Source organism: Rhizophagus irregularis, chromosome 30 (assembly GCF_026210795.1).
Source record: "Rhizophagus irregularis chromosome 30, complete sequence".
In the NCBI taxonomy this organism is placed as follows: Eukaryota; Fungi; Glomeromycota; class Glomeromycetes; order Glomerales; family Glomeraceae; genus Rhizophagus; species Rhizophagus irregularis.
In genome coordinates this window covers 2,420,640-2,441,932 of record NC_089458.1, presented here as the reverse complement: position 1 = coordinate 2,441,932, position 21,293 = coordinate 2,420,640, and the positions used below count along the sequence as shown (strand labels likewise).

Genomic DNA, 21,293 nt, shown 5'->3' with positions numbered 1-21,293 from the left:
ATTCGTATCTATAGTAAATTGTTTTCATTTTGAAAAATTAATTTGTCTAGTTTAATTTTTTCTAGTACCTAATCTAATAATAAAGTTAACATTTTTTTTGATTTGATTGTAGGTCTTCATCCCTTTGATTAATAAATTTTTCAATTTTCGTTTTTTGATATTGGCTAATTTCTGTTTTTAAATTATTATTAATATAAGTTTTAATTTTTGTAAGGATTTCCAATGATTTCTTGTAATGTGATAAGAATAAGTAAACTGGTCAGACAATATCTTTTTGCAGAAGTTCTATTAATCCTAAATCCAAGTTAGCACAAATTTTTTTAAGGCAATTAGTACTGTTCCAGAAGTTTTTTGAAATAAAAGTATTGGATGTTTAAGGCGTAAAATATATAATTAATTTTCTAATTAAATTTGTAATGTAATAGAGATCATTTTCCATTATTCGTATTTTATAAGACATTTCGTATTAGTGATTATTGTTTTTGATAATTGGAAAACCAATAGCATTTATAGCATGATGAATACTTTGAATTATATTTTTAAAAATAATATTAAGAGGATCGTTTTGTGTAAGAAATTTGAAAGAAAGTGTTTGGAAATTATTCTAAACAAAATTTTTGAAATCCACCCATTGTTCTTTTATGATCTTATTATAATTATATTGTTCGTTGTGTGATAAAGAATTTTCTTCTGTAATTCTATTTAATCATGATTCCTATTTGTATAATTATTATTAAGGGAGTGAAAAAATTTCCAAAGAAATTAAATAATGATTAGTATTAATTGGCGCTTCTATTATAGATGTGCAAATTGAATGTGAAATTAAATTAAGTGAAACAAAAATAATATCAATATAAGAGGTGTGATTAGATGAGTTTTTAAAGGTGAAAGAAGGTATTTCGTTATAAAGTTTAACTATATCTTTAAAAGTGTGAGTTTTTAAAGTTGTTAAAAGGATTTTATGATAAAACACCAAAGTCACATGATTCTTGTTATTATTATCACCATCAATATTATTAGTCAATAAAATAGAATTAGTTTTATGTAGGTTCACTAGGTTGATATTAAAGTTGCCCAGAATGATCATTCTTTTGAAACTATTTTTTGAGTTCAAAAAGGTTTTAACATGAGTATTAATTAATTTGAGTGTTTCTATATTATTATTAGAAGACAAAATAGGGGTAAATATAATCCTAAAATATGTAATTGTTCATGTCTTTTGAAAAAAAAGGTATGTTCTATTTTTTGAATATGTTGGTATAGTAATGACACAATACACCACTTGCTGATTGTGGTGATGGATTATGAATAATATAAAAGTCTATATTTTCATTATTCCGCAAATTTCATAGTATGTAAACGTGTTGTAGAAGATTTTATTGAATCTTTTAAATGAGTTTCAGTCAAAAGTAGAAAATAAATATTTGAATCAACCATATAAGAAATTAAATTGTGTTTTTTTGTTTCAAAGCCTCCTTGTAAATTTAAAGTTGTCATATTTAAAAATGAATGTGAATTGAAATAAGTATAATTTTGAAAACCCCCAGAAAAACCAGAATTGTTATTGTTATTATTATTTTTTTTGTTATTTTGTATGTTATTATTATTTTTTTGTGTTTTTGGATTTTTTTGTATATTATTAGAAGAAGAAGAAATAGCATAGTAAAAGGAGTAAATGGAAAAATAATTTAACAATCAGTATCCAAAAGTCACGTGCGATCCTGCAAATCAATCCGGCTACCATTTTTTCCAGGCGACGTTATGTAAGTTAATGATCACTGCCCTCCTGTCCGCACGCGTGATTAACCAAATAATAATTATTATCACGTGATCAGATGTGATGAGTTTGGAAAGTGCGCGTGATTTTAAACGAGTGCTTCGGACATTTACAACGGATCCCGTTACCTAGTATATTTGGTACAAAAAAAGTATTACAAATTTTAGATTATTTTTTGGATAATGACAACAAGGAAACATTTCATGTCTTCAATCAATGATTATTCTATCAAATCTATTACAAATGAAATTGAGAAAGAGTCATTAAATAATGATTTTGAAGACGAAGATAGTTTTTTCCGTCCTTAATGATAAAATGCTAAAGGCCAGTATCTGCTTATATTACGCTTAAGAGAAAGACGAAGTGGCGAGGGGATAGAGAAGGAGTTGGGCTACGTGCCAAAAACAACCATCTAAGTAACCCAGCTACGTGCCGGGCTAAGAACTAATACGTTCATTCGCAGTCCCTGGTGACCGGCTTTATCACTTCAGACTTTTGAGATTGTGTGAATTTAACCATTCTCTCTCACTTCTAAAGACTCAAGCACAGGGTGAAGATGTGAAGTCTAGAATCTTCGATCAGAAAAAAATAGATTATGCCTTGAACTCAAATAAGAATAGTATCGGAAAGCATTCAGCAGATGATGAAGGTATGGGAGATGCACGTTCATACAAGCATCGACGTGGAGAAGATGACGAACCCCAGAAGACAAGGTAGCCTCCTACATCCCAGCCATTCCAGTAGAGTCTTCTACTTCAAAAGATCCGGTAATCGATAGCAAAGGACGAAGACGTATTTAATATGATGTTACGTGAAACATATATAAAGATACGACAGGATATCCGCACTACTACAATATTTAAACCATTATAGTTAGTTTTAACCATTTTTACGATTATAAATAGATTATAGCCGATTTTAGCCTTTTTAGCGATTCTTTATCAACTTATACTAGTGAATAACATGTTTCAAATTTATTTATTTGACGAGCAGCATATATATGAGTTAAAAAAATGCTAGCCCAATATGAGCGAACTTTATTAATAAATACAGAGAATGTGAACCGAGTTCACAGTGGTGCAGTAAATATTATTTCACAAACTTGACCAATATATGGTAGATATCATCCTGGCTTAATTTTGATATAGATGCTACTGAAAAAGATTTTATTCTTTGAATCATATGCTCACCTATTTCGCTAAAGAGATTATAAATCTTTAGAGCCCATTCTTTTTTCTTCCGGAGCAAGTCATCACTAACTGAGCCTGGATGTTGTTCTCGAACTTCTTTATTTACCAATGCCTGAGCTGTTCGCTTAGGATTATTTTTCTTGTAGTGATCATAACTATTCTCAAGTGCTTTTCCGAAATTATAATATGATTTGATGATGTCTTGTCAAAGAGTTCGATCACTCTTAACTTCTTGTACAGCTTCTCTATGGAGCCTAATTTCAGAAAGTCAAGACATAATGCAGCAACACTAAGTTTTGGTATTGATTTTGTTAATACTCTTTCATTTAGTCTTTTGTTTTCTTTAGTAGTAGTATCACGAACCTTTGAGAGTATAGTATAGTTAAACTTAATAAGTAATAAGCAAAAAAGTAATACAATGCAGAAATCCACCAGTTTGCCGTCTGAGGACCGACACGAAACCTGGTGGCCTACCTTTACAAGTAGAAAATTCACCACCTGAGGGTTAAGTAAGGTTTTTTTACTTGCACTTCTGCCAACCGATCACCTGAGGGTTAAACCGGTAGACAGGATGAGGAGGATTCCATCTGAGAACTAACATGAAACTTGGAATCCTACCTCTACAAACAGAAAGTTCACCACCTGAGGGTTAAGTGAGGTCTTTCTACTTGCACTTCTGCCAACTGATCACCTGAGGGTTAAACCAGTAAACAGGATTGCGTTGAGAAGGTCACTGTCTGAGGACAAGCATGACATCTTCCCTTCACACTTCCAGGCATTATCCACCGTCTGAGGACCGGCATGGACAATGTGGGTAAAAAAAGAAAAAAGAAAAAAAAAATAACAAACCAAATATTTCTAATAATTAAAGTGGCTTATTGAAAGAAAGAAATTAGAATACATGAATAGAACTCAATATTTAAAAGTATTAGATAAGCAACATTCATGAATAGAAAGTGAGAGAAAAGAAACTACTATGATTAGAAGAGCAATTACTATGAAATAAATTGATTATCACTTAGCAAGAAACTGGCTGATAAAAATTACAAAATAAATCTCAGGTATCCTCAACACATCGCGGACCTTCGTTTCTTTTAGCCCTAAGTACAGATCGATTAATTTTTTCCATCAATGCCTTATTTCATCCCACGGAAAAGATGAATCATCAGAAAATAAAAGTATGATCAAGTACCTAATCTAAACACATATGTGGAAGATAGCCATCATGCTGAGGGCAGCTTTATATTGGCTCCGGCGAAAGGTATGGTGGCCGTAGCAAGCTCAGTTACGAGGAATGTCCGTCAGGAAGCATGCTGAGAGCATAAAGAGTACGTCGATTGTCTGAAGTGATGGGAATAGAGTATTAGAAAATACAATCTCTTAACATAAACCATATACCATTGCAGTTTCACTTATAATTTGTTGTAGATGCGATCAAAAAATTCTACTAAAAAATTGGGTTACTTAATGGATTGCACAATTTTTCAGCTAGGCTCATACCCGATCAAAAATCCGAATAATCAGCTGAATTTCTTGCTGTTTTTGGGAAACGGCTTTTGTAAAGAAAAATTTTATTTGTGGCTTAGTCTACAAGTCTCGAACATTTTTTATAAATATGAAAAAATTGGTATATGAACATGATTTATGTAAAAGATTAAGTTCCCGAACCTATAGTACCAGAGAATAAATAAGTATATTCCCATAATTTTTGATAAAAATAAACAATAAGATGGGTAATGGTCCTACTCAGTCCTACTCGCGCTGAGTTTGTTTCTCAAAATCACGAGATGATCGGCTAATCAGATTTCAGATTTTTTTTCCTTACACGGATGGGAATTCTTACAAATAAAATGCACGTGCAAAAAAAAATCCGAATAAAATGAATCATGTGGCGTAGTACTAGTACAGCATGTCAAGTGATAATTTATGGCGCAATACAATGATTTAGACTAAAACACATCTAGTTAACTCCGACGTGAGCGCAACGCTGATTACTTTTGCCAAATTTGTTGTGGCTCTGCCAACTGCATCTGGGGTCGTCTAAAGCCATGTTCGATCATGTGACTTGACATTTTATAAATAAGCCATTTTTTTATGAATTAAGATTAATGTAAGTATGAATGAAAGTTATAAAATAAGTGTATTTTGGCCTACTTTACAAGTTTACTTAGTGAAAAAAAGCTGGTTTTAAACACTGTTTTTGACTTTACATATGAACGAATAATCTTTGCCGATCATATCCAAAAATGGATGCTGAAAATGAAAAAATTCAAATAAGTCAAAAACGGTGTTCAAAACCCCATGTTGCGCATTAAGTAAACTTGCACAGCAGGCTAAAATACACATACTATATGTAACTTGAAAGTTTTATGTATTGACGAAAAAGTTTTATTTGTAAAAAATAAATTTTTACAAGTCACGTGATTGAACACGACTTTAGACGCCCCCTGCATCTGGCAAAGAGATGGACTTTATTTTTATTTACTATGCATTGATACAACTCGAGTTAAATTAACTAATAAAAACTGAAGTTAAAGTACATTTTTTTGGCGACTATTGGACAACATAAAATATATCACTTTTTTTTTACTTCTCTCTTGCCTATCTCTTTATTATTACCAACCTTTTTTGATGGGGGCGTATACGTCATTTCTGTAACGAATAGAGATGCTTTAATCTTTTCAGGTGATGTATAAAGGCCCGCTTCTATAATATATTCATGTAAATTATTTAAACTTTTTATAATCATTTCCTATAAACGATACAATAAATTTAGTTCATATATACAAGTACTAATTGAAAAAAATGTCTCAAAGAAATAAGGATGTGTACTTTAAATAGAAGGAATATCGGTATGCATTGACGCATCTGCACTATGTTGACTCAACTGGTTGGTAATTGTGATCGTATAACTTCTCTAAATATATATAATTCTCGAAATGGTACAGTCATTTCATATACAATTACATTGTGATCTACAATAATTTAAAAATTTAATAAAAGGCATAAGTGAAGATTATTTTAATACTGAAAACATTTACCGTATATCTGCAAGTCGTAAAGTTTCAATAGACTAAAAATTGAACTATTTCCACCGTAAATTCGAACTATCTTGTTTAACATTATTTTTAACATTTTTCTGATCTTTATTTTATCAGTGAAAAAAATGTTGTCATTGATTAGGAGGTCCGCTAGGTCTGTGGTGTTGAACTTGTTGATGATCTTGAATTAGAGTTTTCGTTACTAAGGGATGGATCATCATCGTTTCCCCTTTCATCTACATTCCTGCAGGTGGTTTTAGCCTGTTCATACGAGAAAATTTTTGAGGAATTCGCTTCTTGTTATGGGTTGCATCCTATACATACCTTCTTTGAAGCAATCAATTTGACCAGTTTTTTGTTCTGTAAATATAAAAAAGTAGTCATTAACAAATGTTTGCATAAAATTAGAGGTTTTATCAAATATCCTAACCTTTTTAGGAAGAGATAACTGTTTTCTTTGCTTCGTTGAGGGCGTTTTCAGAGGTTGGAAATCATCATCAGACTAAATACAAAAAGAAAGTTTATTTCTATCGGACAATCACCATCTCACAACTTTCAGCTAAAAAAAATTACCTCTTAGTTTCGTTTTGATGATAATCCATCCTAAAATATTAAATGAAAAATAATTAATTCCGCAGATTTTAAATTGACCAACACGACTTTAGATTATTCATTCCCTAAGAATGTGTCATAATTTCATGGATTATGTATGTTGCAATAATCTCACCTTCTTTAACAGTGTTGTAGCTTCTTCAATCATATCTCGATGATGTTTTCCTGAAATTATACGAATGTTATTGTATGTCGTGACATTTCTGGCCACAAGTTGGTTTACCTGCTTTACTCGCAGATTCCCAACATTGATACGAGCACAATCTTGTTTAAGATTATTTATGGATGTACTCCACACTGGTCGAATGACAACATATCAGAGAAAATTCAGGTACCCGATTCTTCACTAATTCTTCACAGATATATATATTATACAATCCCGATACTTATTCCCGATTGGGCTCAGGTTCTTGTTGCATTTCTGGATACAACCGGGCATAAATACTTCATAAGTATTGGATTTCTATTGGTGAAGAATCGGGTTTCTGTTATTTTACAAATAAACGCCCAATATTTACCAAATTAATAACTGAATCTTTTGAAGTTTTAATAAACTATAAGGTGCAAATCGGATAAATATTATGTTAATATCAGATTTCTGATATTTTACTTATATTTATATAATATTTAAGTATTTATTTGGGTTATCATAAAGTATCGTTAAACGATACAATACACGCCGGGCAGTAATTGAAATCACGATATTTCAAATTGTTTTAATCAATTTATTACTATTCGTTGCAATATATTATATAGCAATATACTAATCAATTTTACAGTAATACATTTGCTTGCTATATTTAATCGTTGTTATATAGAAATAAACTACAAATCATTCTTGCGTAATAAAATATAAACTACAAATTATTATTAATATACGTGCTCTTTTAAATCTAACATTGCATTAATGCATTAATTAAACCTGTTCATCAAGTTCGTTAGGTTCATCATTAATATTATCGATATTATCGATCTCATCTTGTGGTTGTACACTTGTACGTCGGATCCGTACGACTGTGATATCGACCAATCAGGGGCACCTTCAGGCGGTTTTGACTCATCGATCCACGTTTTATCATCATACCAACGATGTCGTGAAAGTTTTACATGACTTATTTTCTCACCAACTCGGTCAGCCAAGCGAAGTAATTTACGTCCCTATAAAAATGAAAAAGAGATAATAAGCAAATGTATACAATAACTATACAATTGTTTTATTTGATACTTACACGACGTGACCTCTAGGGCTTGTCATAAACATGAAGAACATGTTTATCCGTTTCAATTTTATTCTTAGGACGAACATGATCTTCGATTTCTTTTTTGGTGAGCTCTTCATCAGTTTCAGAAACTTCATCACTGTGGAATCCTCCTTCATTAAATATGGTTTCACAGTCTTCCTTGAATTCTTCCCAAGATAATGATGACGGTTGAAATTCTTTAAGCGAGGCATCATTAATATTGAACATATGCTCGATGCCTTTCTGACGTCGCTCTTTTTTCTATTGCAATCAGATATTAGTGATTAGGATAGAAAGGAACAAGATCAAGGATTTTAATTTCATATTTCGGATGTCTTCAGTACTTACATCTTTTCTTCGAGAATTCGTTCCTTTTCTCTTCTTTTCAAATCTAGTCTTATCCGGATCAAGGCTAACCATCCAGCTTTCTCTACGATGGCGGTGTAGATTCTGTAAGACCCATTTCAATTCTATATCTTTGTATTGAAACCTTCCGGTCAAGACTCTAGCGATCTCCTTCATGATGTGTTTTGAAACGTGTGGTGCAATTTCTACCCATTTTTTGGTATGATCCAATTGCAATGAATCATCGAGACCGCTAAGTATCTGCACGACCTCATCCTTAATTTTATAAAAAAATATCGATTAAAAAATTTTGCTGAATAACCAATAGTTACTTGATACTCACATGGAACAACTTATATTGATCTTCGTCCATATCTTCAAGCAAAACCCGAGCACGTCGACGATATCCAGTTTCTGGTTCTGGCGTGAGTGATGTATTTTGTCTACTCCTTGGAACTGGTGTTGTCTGAGGGGTTGATGGCCATTCAGCTTGTAGGTCGTTCCTTGTTTGAGATTTCTTGAGGGTCCGAACTTCTTCCGTAAGTGCAGTGATAGCTCTGCTTAGGGCTTCGATATCTGTAAATTGAAATCGCGACATTATATTCAAAATATGTAAAATAAAAAACATAATTATTATATTATAACCATACCATCATTCCTATTATATCTTGTAGTTGAACACCCTCCTTGTTGACTTGGTGAACGACTATCTGAATAATTAGTCCTATTATGTCTTGTAGTCGAACGTCCTCTTTGTTGACTTGGTGAACGACTATCTGAATAATTAGAATAAGAAGAACGTCTAGACTTGTTCCTTCTTGAACGATAACGGTGACGACGATGTGGTGACATTGAGTTTGTTTGATGATGGTTGTAAGAGGTTAAATTTGTTGTAGATAAGCGTCTTAAGCTTATTTTCTTAATTTTGAAAGGTCTTCTTCCACGCATTTTTACCAAAATTTGTTAAAGGATAAAAAAAAAACAATACAATAAGGTAAAAGACGTTCTTTTATACCTTTATTTATTTCCACAATTAAAATATTATGATTATTAATAATATTTTTTTTTTCCTATAATTAGATTAAATGTAATGATTACGATTTTTTTTTAATGATTTAGATCAAAGTATAATGATATGGCAGAGAAAAAAAAAATCAGTTCGTGGGAAGAAAGGGGTCTTTATATATATTTTTTTTTTGTCGTATGAGGACCGATAGGTCTGTCGAAAGTAACGAAATAGTCTATTAAATAAGCTTTTTTTGATTGAATTTTTTTTTCCTTTTTTTTCATGCCGATAAGTCTATTGAAAATAACGAAATAGTCTATTGAAGTATAAGCTTTTTTTTGATTCAAATAAAGGAACTTATATTGATTTAAATACAATAAATATAATAAATTGATAGTAACCTAATATGGTCAACAATGTCAATTATCAATCATACTAATATATCCGTTCATCGAAGAACCGGAAATTCATTTTTAATAAAATTTTTTTATATTATTATTTACAATGACGAGAAAATACCGAAGAACAAAAGCTGTCTTTGTAAAGAAATCCTATAATTTTAAACAGAAAACATCAAATAAAGTTCCGTGTCATTGCAATAAATGTAAAGGTAACATGGTTGATCCACGTACAAAAAATAGTCATAGTTTAAAAAGGGATATTAGACCAAGAGGAGTTATTGAAGAAATTATAGATTTAAATCAAGTTTCATCTGATGACCTAAACCAAGATACATCGGTAGACCTCTTGAATGATCCAATGGAAATAGAATCACATAATTCAGATGATGGTCATCATGAACCTATTGTTGATGAGGAAAATTATTCGTTTCTTCCCAAAAAATCGAAATCATCAAAAGCCAAATCGAAAGATAAACGAAAACATATCGGTAGTGGAAATTCCAAGAATGTATCATACCCTATTGTTGTTATTGAACAAAGTATTTCAGATGATGATACTAGTGATGCTGATGATGAAGAAAACGATCAAGTTGATAATGACTTTGATCCTATCGAAGAAATACCAAATGAATCTTCATCCGGCTGGTTTGACGCACCGGAAAATACATACGGTGATGATCCAGAAGCCTCCTTCATTGATTTTACTGAAGACTTTCATTGGATTGTTTTATGGATCTTATTATATCAAGAGAGATATAAGTTATCCGATGTCACTACCGATTCTTTAGTCAAATTTTTTAGATATCTTTTGGTTCTTTTGGATGCAAACACGTACAATTCTTTTCCTACATCTTTGTATATGGCACGTAAAAAACTTGGCGTCTGTGCTCATATTGTCAAATTCGCATCGTGTGAAAAGTGTTGCAAATTGTATAATGTAACAGAAGTATCAACTAACGACCCTTACCAAGTTCCAGCCACAATTCATTGTACCTATGTAGATTTTCCGGATCATCCGATGGCAAATCAAAGAAAAAAGTGCAATGCTACACTTGCTAAGAAAGTTCCGGTTACTAACGGAACAATCTATCGACCTTCTTTAACGTTCCCTACTGTTAGTTTAAAACACCAATTACAATTAATGTATAATCGAAAAGGATTTGAGAAATTATGTAAAAAATGGGCGGACCGTAACGATTCTCAATTTTTGAATGATATTTATGACGGAAAAATCTGGAAAACCTTTCAGGATCATCGTCAAAATATACCATTTTTCCGGAAAGATGTCTCAGACCGCCACTTAGGCATCATGTTAAATATCGACTGGTTCTAACCATTCGATAATTCAACTTATAGTATAGGAGCTCTATATGGTGTAATATGTAACCTGCCTCGAAATGAAAGATTCAAGCCATCAAATATTTTGACAATGGCTTTAATTCCGGGGCCAAATGAGCCTAGTTTACATCAACTAAACCATTATATAGCTCCCATCATCGATCAATTAATCGAGTTATGGAATGGGATTGAACTATCGAAAACATACGAAAGCTCTACCGGAAAATCTATTCGAGCCGCAGTAATATGCTGCTCATGTGATATTCCAGCCGCGAGAAAACTCTGCGGTCATATCTCTGCGCGAGTGGCTTGTCATAGATGCTTAAAAAAGGCTCAATATGATGATCGAAATCAACCGAATTTTGGCGGATTTGATGATATTGATGAATGGTTTGTCGAAAGAGATATCAACCAGGTTCGAAGGGATGCGCGAGAATGGTTGAATTGCAATACTAAAGATGCTAGAAATAGTCACGTCCATAATACTTTAAGTACGGTGGTCAGAAATGTATCGACTTCCGTACTTTCGATTCAGTGCGATTTCTCAGAGTGGATCCAATGCATTGTTTGTTCTTGGGTATTGCTAAGTGGATCGTGACTAGACTGTGGATCGAGGAGGGCCGATTGACACAAAAAGATTTAAAGAAACAATGCAAAAAAGGGCAAATGCAATAAAAGTTCCAGCAGATATCGGTAGAATTCCCTACAAAATTGCTACAGGTGAAGGCTTTTCAAGGTTCACCGCTGATCAATGGAAGACTTTTATCTTAATTTATGCCACTTCCATAACATGGGATCTGCTTCAAGAATCGGATAAATTGATACTCGCCAATTTTGTCCGTGCATGCAATATTCTTGTATGCAGATCTATAACAACGAATGGGTTAGAAGAAGCTCATAAAAATCTTCTAGAAGTGGCAAAGCTCATTGAAGAAAATTACGGCGCAGAAAAAATTACGCCGAATTTACATTTATGCTTACATATTTGCCATTGTGCGTTAGACTATGGACCATTATACGCGTTCTGGTGTTTCAGTTACGAACGCATGAACGGTCTATTAGGTAATTCCAGATTTCCGAACTTATCAATATAATTAAATCAATTTATTAAATAGTCTATATTTATAGGATCGTATCATAGCAGTAATAGAAGAATCGAACCAGAATTATTAAAAACCATTCAATTAACTTTTCTTGATCAGTTTTCTTCTACGCGACCAATCTACTTATCAACATTTGTGATCACATTACTAATTACACCGAAATTAAAACTACCGGCAGTCTTGAATTATGATGAAATTAATGGAATAGATTACCGGGAATTTTTATCAATGTCAGAAACGTGGAAGAAATGGCCGGAACAGGTTCGGAACCTTTTCCAGGTACTTTTCTTAATCCTAAAAGGATAGACACCAACCTTTCAAAAGAAGTATTAGATTTGTTGGTTGAATATTACCGCAATGCCTATGGAAAAGATTTCGCAGCACTATCAGATATCCATGCTGCTCCTTCTGCTATACCGGTATTACCAAAAGTGAAGAACGCTTATGGACGACTAAAAATTGGATCCGAAGTTTTTGGGTCAATGTATTCTAAAAGGCACGTCACATCGGCCAAAATATTATCCCAATTTCTCCATGATAATACTAAAGATACTTATCCCGGTATTGTTCAATTTTATTTTGAACATATTATACATTTTCCGAAGGTTCTGTAAATCATTCCCTAGCATTTGTAAAGTGGTACCTTCCGGCAGAAAATCACAAGACTAGATTTCATTGCACAATTAATGGCGATGAAAATTTGTGCAATATAGAACTATGGAAAAAAGAATTTTATGATCTTAGCAGGGATTGTATTATCCCCGTACATAGTATACTGGGTCGGTTTGAATAGCGTTCTTTTTCAATAGGACGAAAAGAAACCCGGAAATATGTGTCAGTAATACCGATCAATAGAAAGTTTCATATTTAAAATTTATAATAATACTGTAATATCAATCATGTTTTATATTATGAATATTATAAATATACAAATAAATAAATATATAATAATTATTATTAAACCTTTAAATTTCTCACCGTCTAATATCAATGTTCTATCAGTATTATTATCGGACATGTGATGTTTTACCGATGCTTATTTATAAATTAATGGCTAGATCACGACTACGTATCGGCTGCTTTATTTATTAGTCATCGGGAAATCCGAAAGGTAATCAATTTGTTACTTATTATCAGCTGATCAAATTTGATATACGTTTAGAATCTATCGGCTTCTTATATAATAGAATCAATAGGCCTATCGGGATACTGATTATTTAATGATAAAAAAAATAAGAGCCGGTTAAGAACCGAAACCTGATTGGTCCCGATTCTTAACTGGCTCTTAATACACCGATTCTTCATCATTTGACCAGTGCCAGTTCTTAACAAAAAAATGAATAATTTAGAAACATTTTCAAGAAACAACAATTCACAACAATATAGAGAAAAAAGAAGCATAGAATTAAGTGCTTGTCCTTGTTAGACCAAGAGTTCCAGCTTGCGCTAAGCATCGAACCAAGAGTTCATCACTGGAGACCAAGAGTCCCAGCTTGCACTTAGCGTCAAACTAAGAGTTTATCACTGTTCAGACTAAGATCTTAATCCGTTCAAATATCTATCCTACTAATGATCATACCTTCCAATTGTCTAGAATCTCTCGAGCCTTTCTTTTGTGCGTTATTTCAAAATTAGATTTATAGTCCGGAGGTCCTTTTTCATGTAATCCATTACTACTTTAAGATTCTTTTTCCCTGACCACGCATGGTAATGTTCCACCAAATTAATGCACGTCCAGTCCTCAATTGCAGCTTCACGGTAAAAATCCATAAGTGTGCATGTTGAAGGTATAGACATGTTCGTGAGAAAGTTGAAAATTTTGTCGTAGTTGAAAAATTTTGTCGTTCTTGAGAAAGTTGAAAATTTTTATGTGAATTTTTTTTTATCGGTTAAATTTAGGTAATACAAATGACATCAGATTTCAAAGCCACATGATTCTGATAATTCGGCGGGCTTCTGGCGCGTCAAGCACTGACCAATGCAATACTCTTTTTATAGCCCTAATGGAAATTGGGCTAGAGACCAATTGCAGAGATTCCAAACCTCGGACGAATTTTACACAGTAGAAGTTCTAAGAAAGGGAAATCACGCATTTGTCTTGATAAAAATAGCCAAATTTTTGGTTTTGCCAGATTTTTTAATATTAATTGTGACTTTAATAAGAATGGATCTATATTTTTGCAAGAAGCCATAATTGGTACTTCTTTTATAAAGGTCTGCTGATCCTGAAAGAAAATCAATTATATATTTCTTTATATAACAAAGAAGTTAAACTGTTATTTGATTTTTCACTTTTTGATCAGATTATTACAATACTTTCTAAAAAATACTTTCTAGAAAATGCTTTCTCACTCTAATATTTTCTTTTTATATAGTCTGATATTAAAATAGTCCAATAGCTTTGGGTGATATAAAAAAGAAACAAAAACAAACAACAGATGAAGATATTTATATTGAGATTGGCATACTTGAATTTGAATTTTCTCTTTGATAATATAATGTAAATATAAACCACTTTTAATTTATAGTTAAGAAGACAAATTATAAGAGTGGATTTTATTGACTTAACTGCACCATTACTGATTTCTCAAGAACGTCAGCCATATACAATTGTAAAGAGTAACTTTATTGATTTAACTGCTCTGCTCAATATTCCTCTTGATTTGCGTTACTTTTCCCAAAAACGTCAGCTACCTTATCGTAAATAATTAACCTCGAAATAAATTTGCAGTATTTATAAATTATATGTATAAGATCAATAATTAAGGGGAATATTAATACATGTAACTATAAAACATGTAGAACTCAGATAAATCCATATAGATATGAGCATCAACAAGCGTACAGAACCCTTTATTCAAGAAATGAATTCAGAATTTCCGAGGAATTTATTAACATCACGGAAGGCGAAGAGCATAAACTTTCAGCAGAACTAATTCCCGCCATATATAATTGATGACCATTTTTATTTTATCCAAGATTGGGACAGGATCAGTTAATGTTTGGATAATTTATTCGTCCACAAGCTTGGATAGATGACAATATACAGGTTAAAAGTTAGAAAGAGAAAAAAAAATGATTCTCGCTCCATACACATGCTGCTTAGAATGAATTCTTATATGTTTCTTAGCCACGATATATCATTCAGACTCACTAATATTTTTCTTTCTCTTGTAGAAACGGATAAGAAATCACTACAAAGCCTACTTCCTTTCTGCTTTTTCGTATTAATTTAGAAATAACGTTTCTAGAGAACTAAATATTTCGAATAAAAAAAAAGATACCCGCATATACTGTGGGATACTTAATCAACAGTTCTTTCAAGACCTATTTATTTCTAAAGTACGGACGATGAAAATTCTTTCGGTTCTTAGCGAAATCTGTGAATCTAGATGCGGTCATATTCCTCATTCACCGCTTGCTGTCTACAAGATAAATAAATTCAACTACAGGACAAGAATATGAGAAATCTGAAGCAAATTTGTATAATTAGTATGGTTGATATTCGTACAGTTTTTTTTGAACATATTAAGAGATACGTTCAAAAGACAGCAAACGTTACATATTACTGAAAAAATGTACATACCAAATTATTGTGAAATTACACATTAGCTAATTGTAAGACGCTAAAGGACATTTCTTCGTAATCAAATATGTTGAAAAATGGCCTAATTATCTCTATATTGTTCGTTTTTTATTTTTGCACCATAGATATCGAAGGGATATCTGATGTCTACTGTTATTGATAACAACTAGTTTTCTTCTAATACAGGAGCTAATAATTAATAAATGAGCCTTTGACGATAAGTTTTAAGATGTACCTCCAGAATTGATCGATATTGGGATTAATTGTTAGTTTGTGCGACACCCATTTTTTCATCAGTACCATGTTTATTATGGAATGCCGGACTGGACAGAAGTTTTAACGTTGAGAGTTGTTGTTTGACATTTTAGTCTGAATTATAATTATTAAAATTAGCCCGAATTATTAGTTTATTCGCTGTAACTGATCTAACAATTAAATAAAAGCCAACAATTGATCTTGGTATAATCCTTTCCTCTTCCAGGAAAAATGCAACCTAAACGTTGTAGTTTATAAAAATTATAATATGTATTTACAGTTTAGTGAATTCGGATTAAAATCCGGAGATCCGGATTTGTATCATCTATTTGACATGGGATAATGAATATCTTTCTATTTATGAAAAAAAAAAGAATAAACAAAAATTGAAATTCTAAAAGAGGTTGATAAATGAAATGATTTATAAAAATTTTCTTCTTTGTCTTTTAAAGGATGAATGTATAAGTAGAGCATAAAAATTTCTATCAAGGATTTATTTAATTTTACTGTTTAAAATTTTCGAAATATTCAATCAATTGATTTTCGCATTTGGATTTAAATTATAGTAATTATAGTATAGTTTTTTTTTTTCACTTGTATAGTAATTAATAAAGGTTTAATGCGATAAAGTTATAAGTTAGAGTTAACATAAATAAAAAATTTCTAAATATGTAGAACAAATCTTTTAGAATAAAGGTTCCAAATTCTTTTTTTTTTTTAATTCAACCAATCAAAATTTTCAAAATTTCTTTCATACCAATCAAAGAGATGTTAAACAGATCATGAAATAAGGAAAAGAAAAAGGCAAATTATCCCTTATGTGTGTGTTCCTTTAGCAAACAACTACGCTTTTTTTTTGTAAAAGACTATTTTTTTTTTCTTCTCTCAAGGACTTTATTTTCGACATTAAGTATAAAGCTTTGTTAAGATTCAAATATATATACACCGGTTAAGAGATCGAAGACCAAAATTATAAATTGATAACTTTTTTTTTTTTACACGTTCTAAAATACAATTTCTAAAATACATGGACGGACTAAAATAATCATAATAGCATACATACGCATAATTAATTAATTACAAAAGAATTTTCTTTAAATTAACATTAATACTTTATTGGTAATATGAATTAATATTTCAAATAGTTATTCCGAAGAAATTAATTAACACAGGAAATCATGTTCATACTAAATACAGAAGTGAGTTAATTATTAAATATGTAATTAACTTTCACTTAGGCTAATTTTGTTTCTATAAATGCTATTAATGAAATCAATTCATCATTTCACCACATTATGTGTAAAAGCCGCGTTTCATCATTATCAAAACGCGTGGTTTTTTAATCGAACTAATTTGGTCATTTTATAAATCCTTACATGGAGAAAAAGATTAATACTCCAATACTCCAATGATTAATGAGGAAATTCAGCCTTCTTTGTCAAAAATTTCGTTGTATTTAAAACAATTTTATAAGAAGCGTTAATAATCAAGAAAACTGATTAGTTCAATTGAGTAAACACAATTGATTAAAGTAAAAGTTAATTTTATGCATAAAACAAAAATACAAAAATATAAAATACAAAATAACAAAAATAACAAAATTTCTCTCTCTTATATTTACGCAGTAAGATGACGCGTTTCCATGATTCTTCCGTGTACGACTTAAGTCCGTGCAATTGTGCAAATGTTTACAATTTTTTTTTACAATCAATTCATTGTCTACGATATATATCACATATTTACATGTTTCATTTCATGCTTATTTTTTAAATCGACCAATTAAAAAAGAGAGAAAATCCTTTTTTTACAATATATTACAAAGAATTAATAAATTGTAAAACAAGAAAAAAACAAAAAACAATATCGGAAACTTTTTAATACTTCTCATACACTTTTTTTTTTTCAAAGAAATATTAGAGACAAAGAATCAAAAAAAAAAAACAAAGGTGAGGGTTTTTGCTTTTGTTTTTTTAAAAGTTACAGTTTAAAATTTATAAATAAATAATAAATTTAGAAAGTAACGTTGCTAAATTACATGTAACTAAGGTATTAAAAAAAAAAGGTGATGTATTATCTGACCATTCAACATCATTAAAAGCAATTAATTATGCATTACGTATTAGTGTAACATAATTAAAAATGCTGTATCCTAAATATATGTAATAAATGTTATTGTAACGTTAACGTTTTAATTTTTTGTAACGTAATACTATGTGAATAAACTGGTGAAATTGATTTTCATACAATATTCATAAAAAAAAATTGAATTTTTAAAGAATTTCCTTTCAATGTAAATTTCATTAAATGATGTTTTTATTATTTTTTATTATTATTACTTATTATAACTTCCAATTTCTAAAATTCGATCATAATTTTTACTCGTATTACATTATTAGACAAGGGGTTTAATACAAAGAAAGCTAAAAAAGTCCTTCTTTGTTAAAAATAATTAGAGTATAATGTAGTACAATGTAAATCTTCGTAATTCTTATTATAACAAGAATTAAGTTATTGAATTACAGTAATTGGGAAATAAGATTATTGCCACATGTACACATGGCAATAATGAGATACCGTAAATGAACAACAAACAAATTGACTATAATTAAATCCCAACCCCTTAATAAATAAAAATTCTCGCGTGGAATCAACTTTATTTTTTCTCCCTTTGTTATAATCATTTGTGTTGCATAAATTTTGTGTTTAATATTTATTGTAATCATCATTTCTAAAAATGTCGGACAGATTCATCTAATCATGTATAAGAAATTTTTTACAAAGTCTACAAAGACTTATGAAAAACTATATTTCCGGTTTCACCAGATAATTGATTGGATCTCTTATGCATAATTACTCTTGAACTAAAATTATATAAAGAGTCCTGATTTTGAACTGTTGGAATTTCGTCCAATATTTTGCGCATTTATTAAACAATTATATAGATTTTTTTTTTTTTTCTCTGCGAGCGAAAAAAAAATTTCAAATTAAAATTAAAACGAGTTTTTTTATCAAATATCAAATATATTATAAAAAACATGTCTACATTTACGGTTCAGGAAACACAAACCTCTTCTACTACAACATCATCATCATCATCGAAACTTCGTCAGATAGCTCCTGCTCCAACAGAAAAACCTGAATATGATATTTATCATATCCCAAAAGGATATGAAGTTTATTTAGTATCAAAGAATGGTAATCCAGAAAATTCTCCAAGTTCTTCTGATTCTGGTCCAATTCCACTTTCTCCAACTTGTTCTGTTACTTCTTCCACTTCTTCAAATTCTTCTACTTCTCCTAAATTTATTGCCCCTAAATCAACTTCTGATAATAAAATTACTTCTCAAAGTTCTTGGAGAAAAAGAAAGAATAACGGTCATATTCCACGCCCAAAAAATTGTTTTATGGCATATCGTGAACATATGCAACATAAAGTTTTGGCTGAAAATCCTGGTATGAATAATAAATTAGTATCCGTAATCGCTGCTCAAATGTGGAATAAAGAATCTGATGATGTTAAACAATTTTGGAAAGATCGTGCTCAACAATTAAAATTAGAACATAAGATTAAATATCCTGATTATAAATTTGCTCCTAAAAAGAAATCACAAAAGAATTCTATGAATCCTACTGGTATTAAAACTCCAAAGGTTATCTCAAAGAAATCTCCTCATTCTAATAAACTTATTAATGAAGAATTTAATAGAGGTTTATTATTAAGAAGAGATGATTATAATCAATCTGTCAATTTTCATCCTCCTACTCATAATGAAAATTCCGCTTCCGCTATTTGGGGTCATTGCAGATCAAATTCTGTTGAATCTGTTTGTAGTTGGACTAGTGGTGATTCTCTTCCAAGCACTCCTCCAACTTTTTGTGATCGTTCATCATCTCCTCTTCGTTATGAGTCAAATGATTGGAATAAAATGTATAATGATTTCTCTTCTTTAAATTCAAGTCCTCATTTAACCGCTTCAAATACTGCTGCTGGAATTTATGATACTTTATTACCTCCTCCAATTATTTCTTCCACCGATTATGAAAATTCAATGCATATCGATTCTGGTGATAGTCCTTATTATAATATCACCGAAGAAGAAGATAATTTAGATAATTTGGAATATAGAGAATTTCTTCAACCTGATAACACTCAACTTTTAGATACTTTTGTATTGACCTCCCAGCAACATCATACCGCTATCTACTAAAAAATTGATGTTCATAGAATAGAATCGCTGGACGTTTCTTTAAATGATTTTAATCGTAATGAAATCAACTCGTTGACATTTTGTTGAAACCATTTTTCGCTCATGAAAAAAAAAAAATTGCGCAATATTTTTGGACTTTTTTTTATATAGAAATAATTTAGAAGGAACATTTTAAAAAAAAAACAAGCATTTTCGTAAATAACATTTGTTTATATATTTTGCATCAAACATTCAAAAAAAACCTCTTCATTTACAGAATTCATCATCTTGTAATTAATTCCTTTTTTTTTTAAAACGTGTAATTTCATTCCCATTGTATTTTCTCCTCCCCCCCCTTTCACAACATAGAAGTATATATCATAGACTTGATGAAAAGATGAAAATTTTATGATTTTTATTCTTTTTCATCGCAACCTTTTTTTATCTCATGTTTACATAAATACCATAATGTAAAGTAGCATATTATAGACTTTAAATAGCATTTAGCATACACTCATTTGCAATATATTCATTCATTCATTCACTCATTTACATAGCATTTACATTCTCTTATATATTTTTTTTTGCATTGTTTTATATTTATCATCATTTTTTCATACTTTCATTCTTTTTTTTTTCCTTTCAATTTTTTCTTTTTCATTTTACTATATATTATCTATCTTTATATACATAACACACACATTTTACTGTATTTACAACTATTAAGAAAAAAAGATCAACTTACAAAAGATCTAAATTCAAGAAAAAAAAATACATTATGTTTTTCTAAAAAAAAGACTTTTATATTTTATATATAAAATAAACTTTATGGCAATATAAATAAAAATAAATAAAAATATAGTTTCTTTTTTAGGTACTTTATAAATATATAATATTTTTTTTTTGTATTTCCTTCAAAGTTTTTTATTTTCTTAATAAATAAAGTATTAGTAAATATTAATAATATCAATAATAATAAATTGCATTTTATATTTTTTTTTAAAAAAAAATTGGGGATTGCTTTTACCGAGTAAATAACCAGGACTTGGTTGATCGATGCCGGTAATTATTCTTTATATATATGTATGACCTTTTTATAATTATTTTTTTTTTAAAACCATATGACAATTTATTATGTATTGGTACGGTACTTAACAGTTTAAAGTATATTTACGAAGACCCAGAAACTTATATATATATATATTAGGTTT

General features: G+C 30.4%; 5 protein-coding genes across 5 annotated transcripts; 3 read left to right on the top strand and 2 right to left on the bottom strand.

Moving 5' to 3' along the window:
• Window positions 1-6,158: 6,158 nt before the first annotated feature.
• OCT59_021950 (uncharacterized protein) lies at window positions 6,159-6,768 on the bottom strand (the record flags this gene model as incomplete). Its single annotated transcript, XM_066146856.1, has 4 exons — window positions 6,159-6,269; window positions 6,333-6,368; window positions 6,439-6,510; window positions 6,736-6,768. 4 exons carry the CDS (start codon window positions 6,766-6,768, stop codon window positions 6,159-6,161), a joined length of 252 nt encoding a protein of 83 aa, XP_066005956.1.
• A 764-nt stretch (window positions 6,769-7,532) lies between these two features.
• On the bottom strand, window positions 7,533-9,154 carry OCT59_021949 (uncharacterized protein; the record flags this gene model as incomplete). Its single annotated transcript, XM_066146855.1, has 5 exons — window positions 7,533-7,778; window positions 7,880-8,122; window positions 8,210-8,482; window positions 8,550-8,782; window positions 8,857-9,154. The coding sequence occupies 5 exons, from the start codon at window positions 9,152-9,154 to the stop codon at window positions 7,533-7,535; spliced, it is 1,293 nt and encodes a 430-aa protein (XP_066005955.1).
• A 562-nt stretch (window positions 9,155-9,716) lies between these two features.
• On the top strand, window positions 9,717-10,570 carry OCT59_021948 (uncharacterized protein; the record flags this gene model as incomplete). The annotated part of the gene is made up of 2 exons (XM_066146854.1): window positions 9,717-10,444; window positions 10,558-10,570. 2 exons carry the CDS (start codon window positions 9,717-9,719, stop codon window positions 10,568-10,570), a joined length of 741 nt encoding a protein of 246 aa, XP_066005954.1.
• A 1,732-nt stretch (window positions 10,571-12,302) lies between these two features.
• Window positions 12,303-12,668, top strand: OCT59_021947 (uncharacterized protein; the record flags this gene model as incomplete). The annotated part of the gene is made up of 1 exon (XM_066146853.1): window positions 12,303-12,668. The coding sequence occupies one exon, from the start codon at window positions 12,303-12,305 to the stop codon at window positions 12,666-12,668; it is 366 nt and encodes a 121-aa protein (XP_066005953.1).
• A 6,184-nt stretch (window positions 12,669-18,852) lies between these two features.
• On the top strand, window positions 18,853-20,970 carry OCT59_021946 (uncharacterized protein). Its single transcript, XM_066146852.1, has one exon. The coding sequence runs from the start codon at window positions 18,931-18,933 to the stop codon at window positions 20,101-20,103; it is 1,173 nt and encodes a 390-aa protein (XP_066005952.1). The 5' UTR covers window positions 18,853-18,930; the 3' UTR covers window positions 20,104-20,970.
• The last annotated feature ends 323 nt before the right edge of the window (window positions 20,971-21,293 follow it).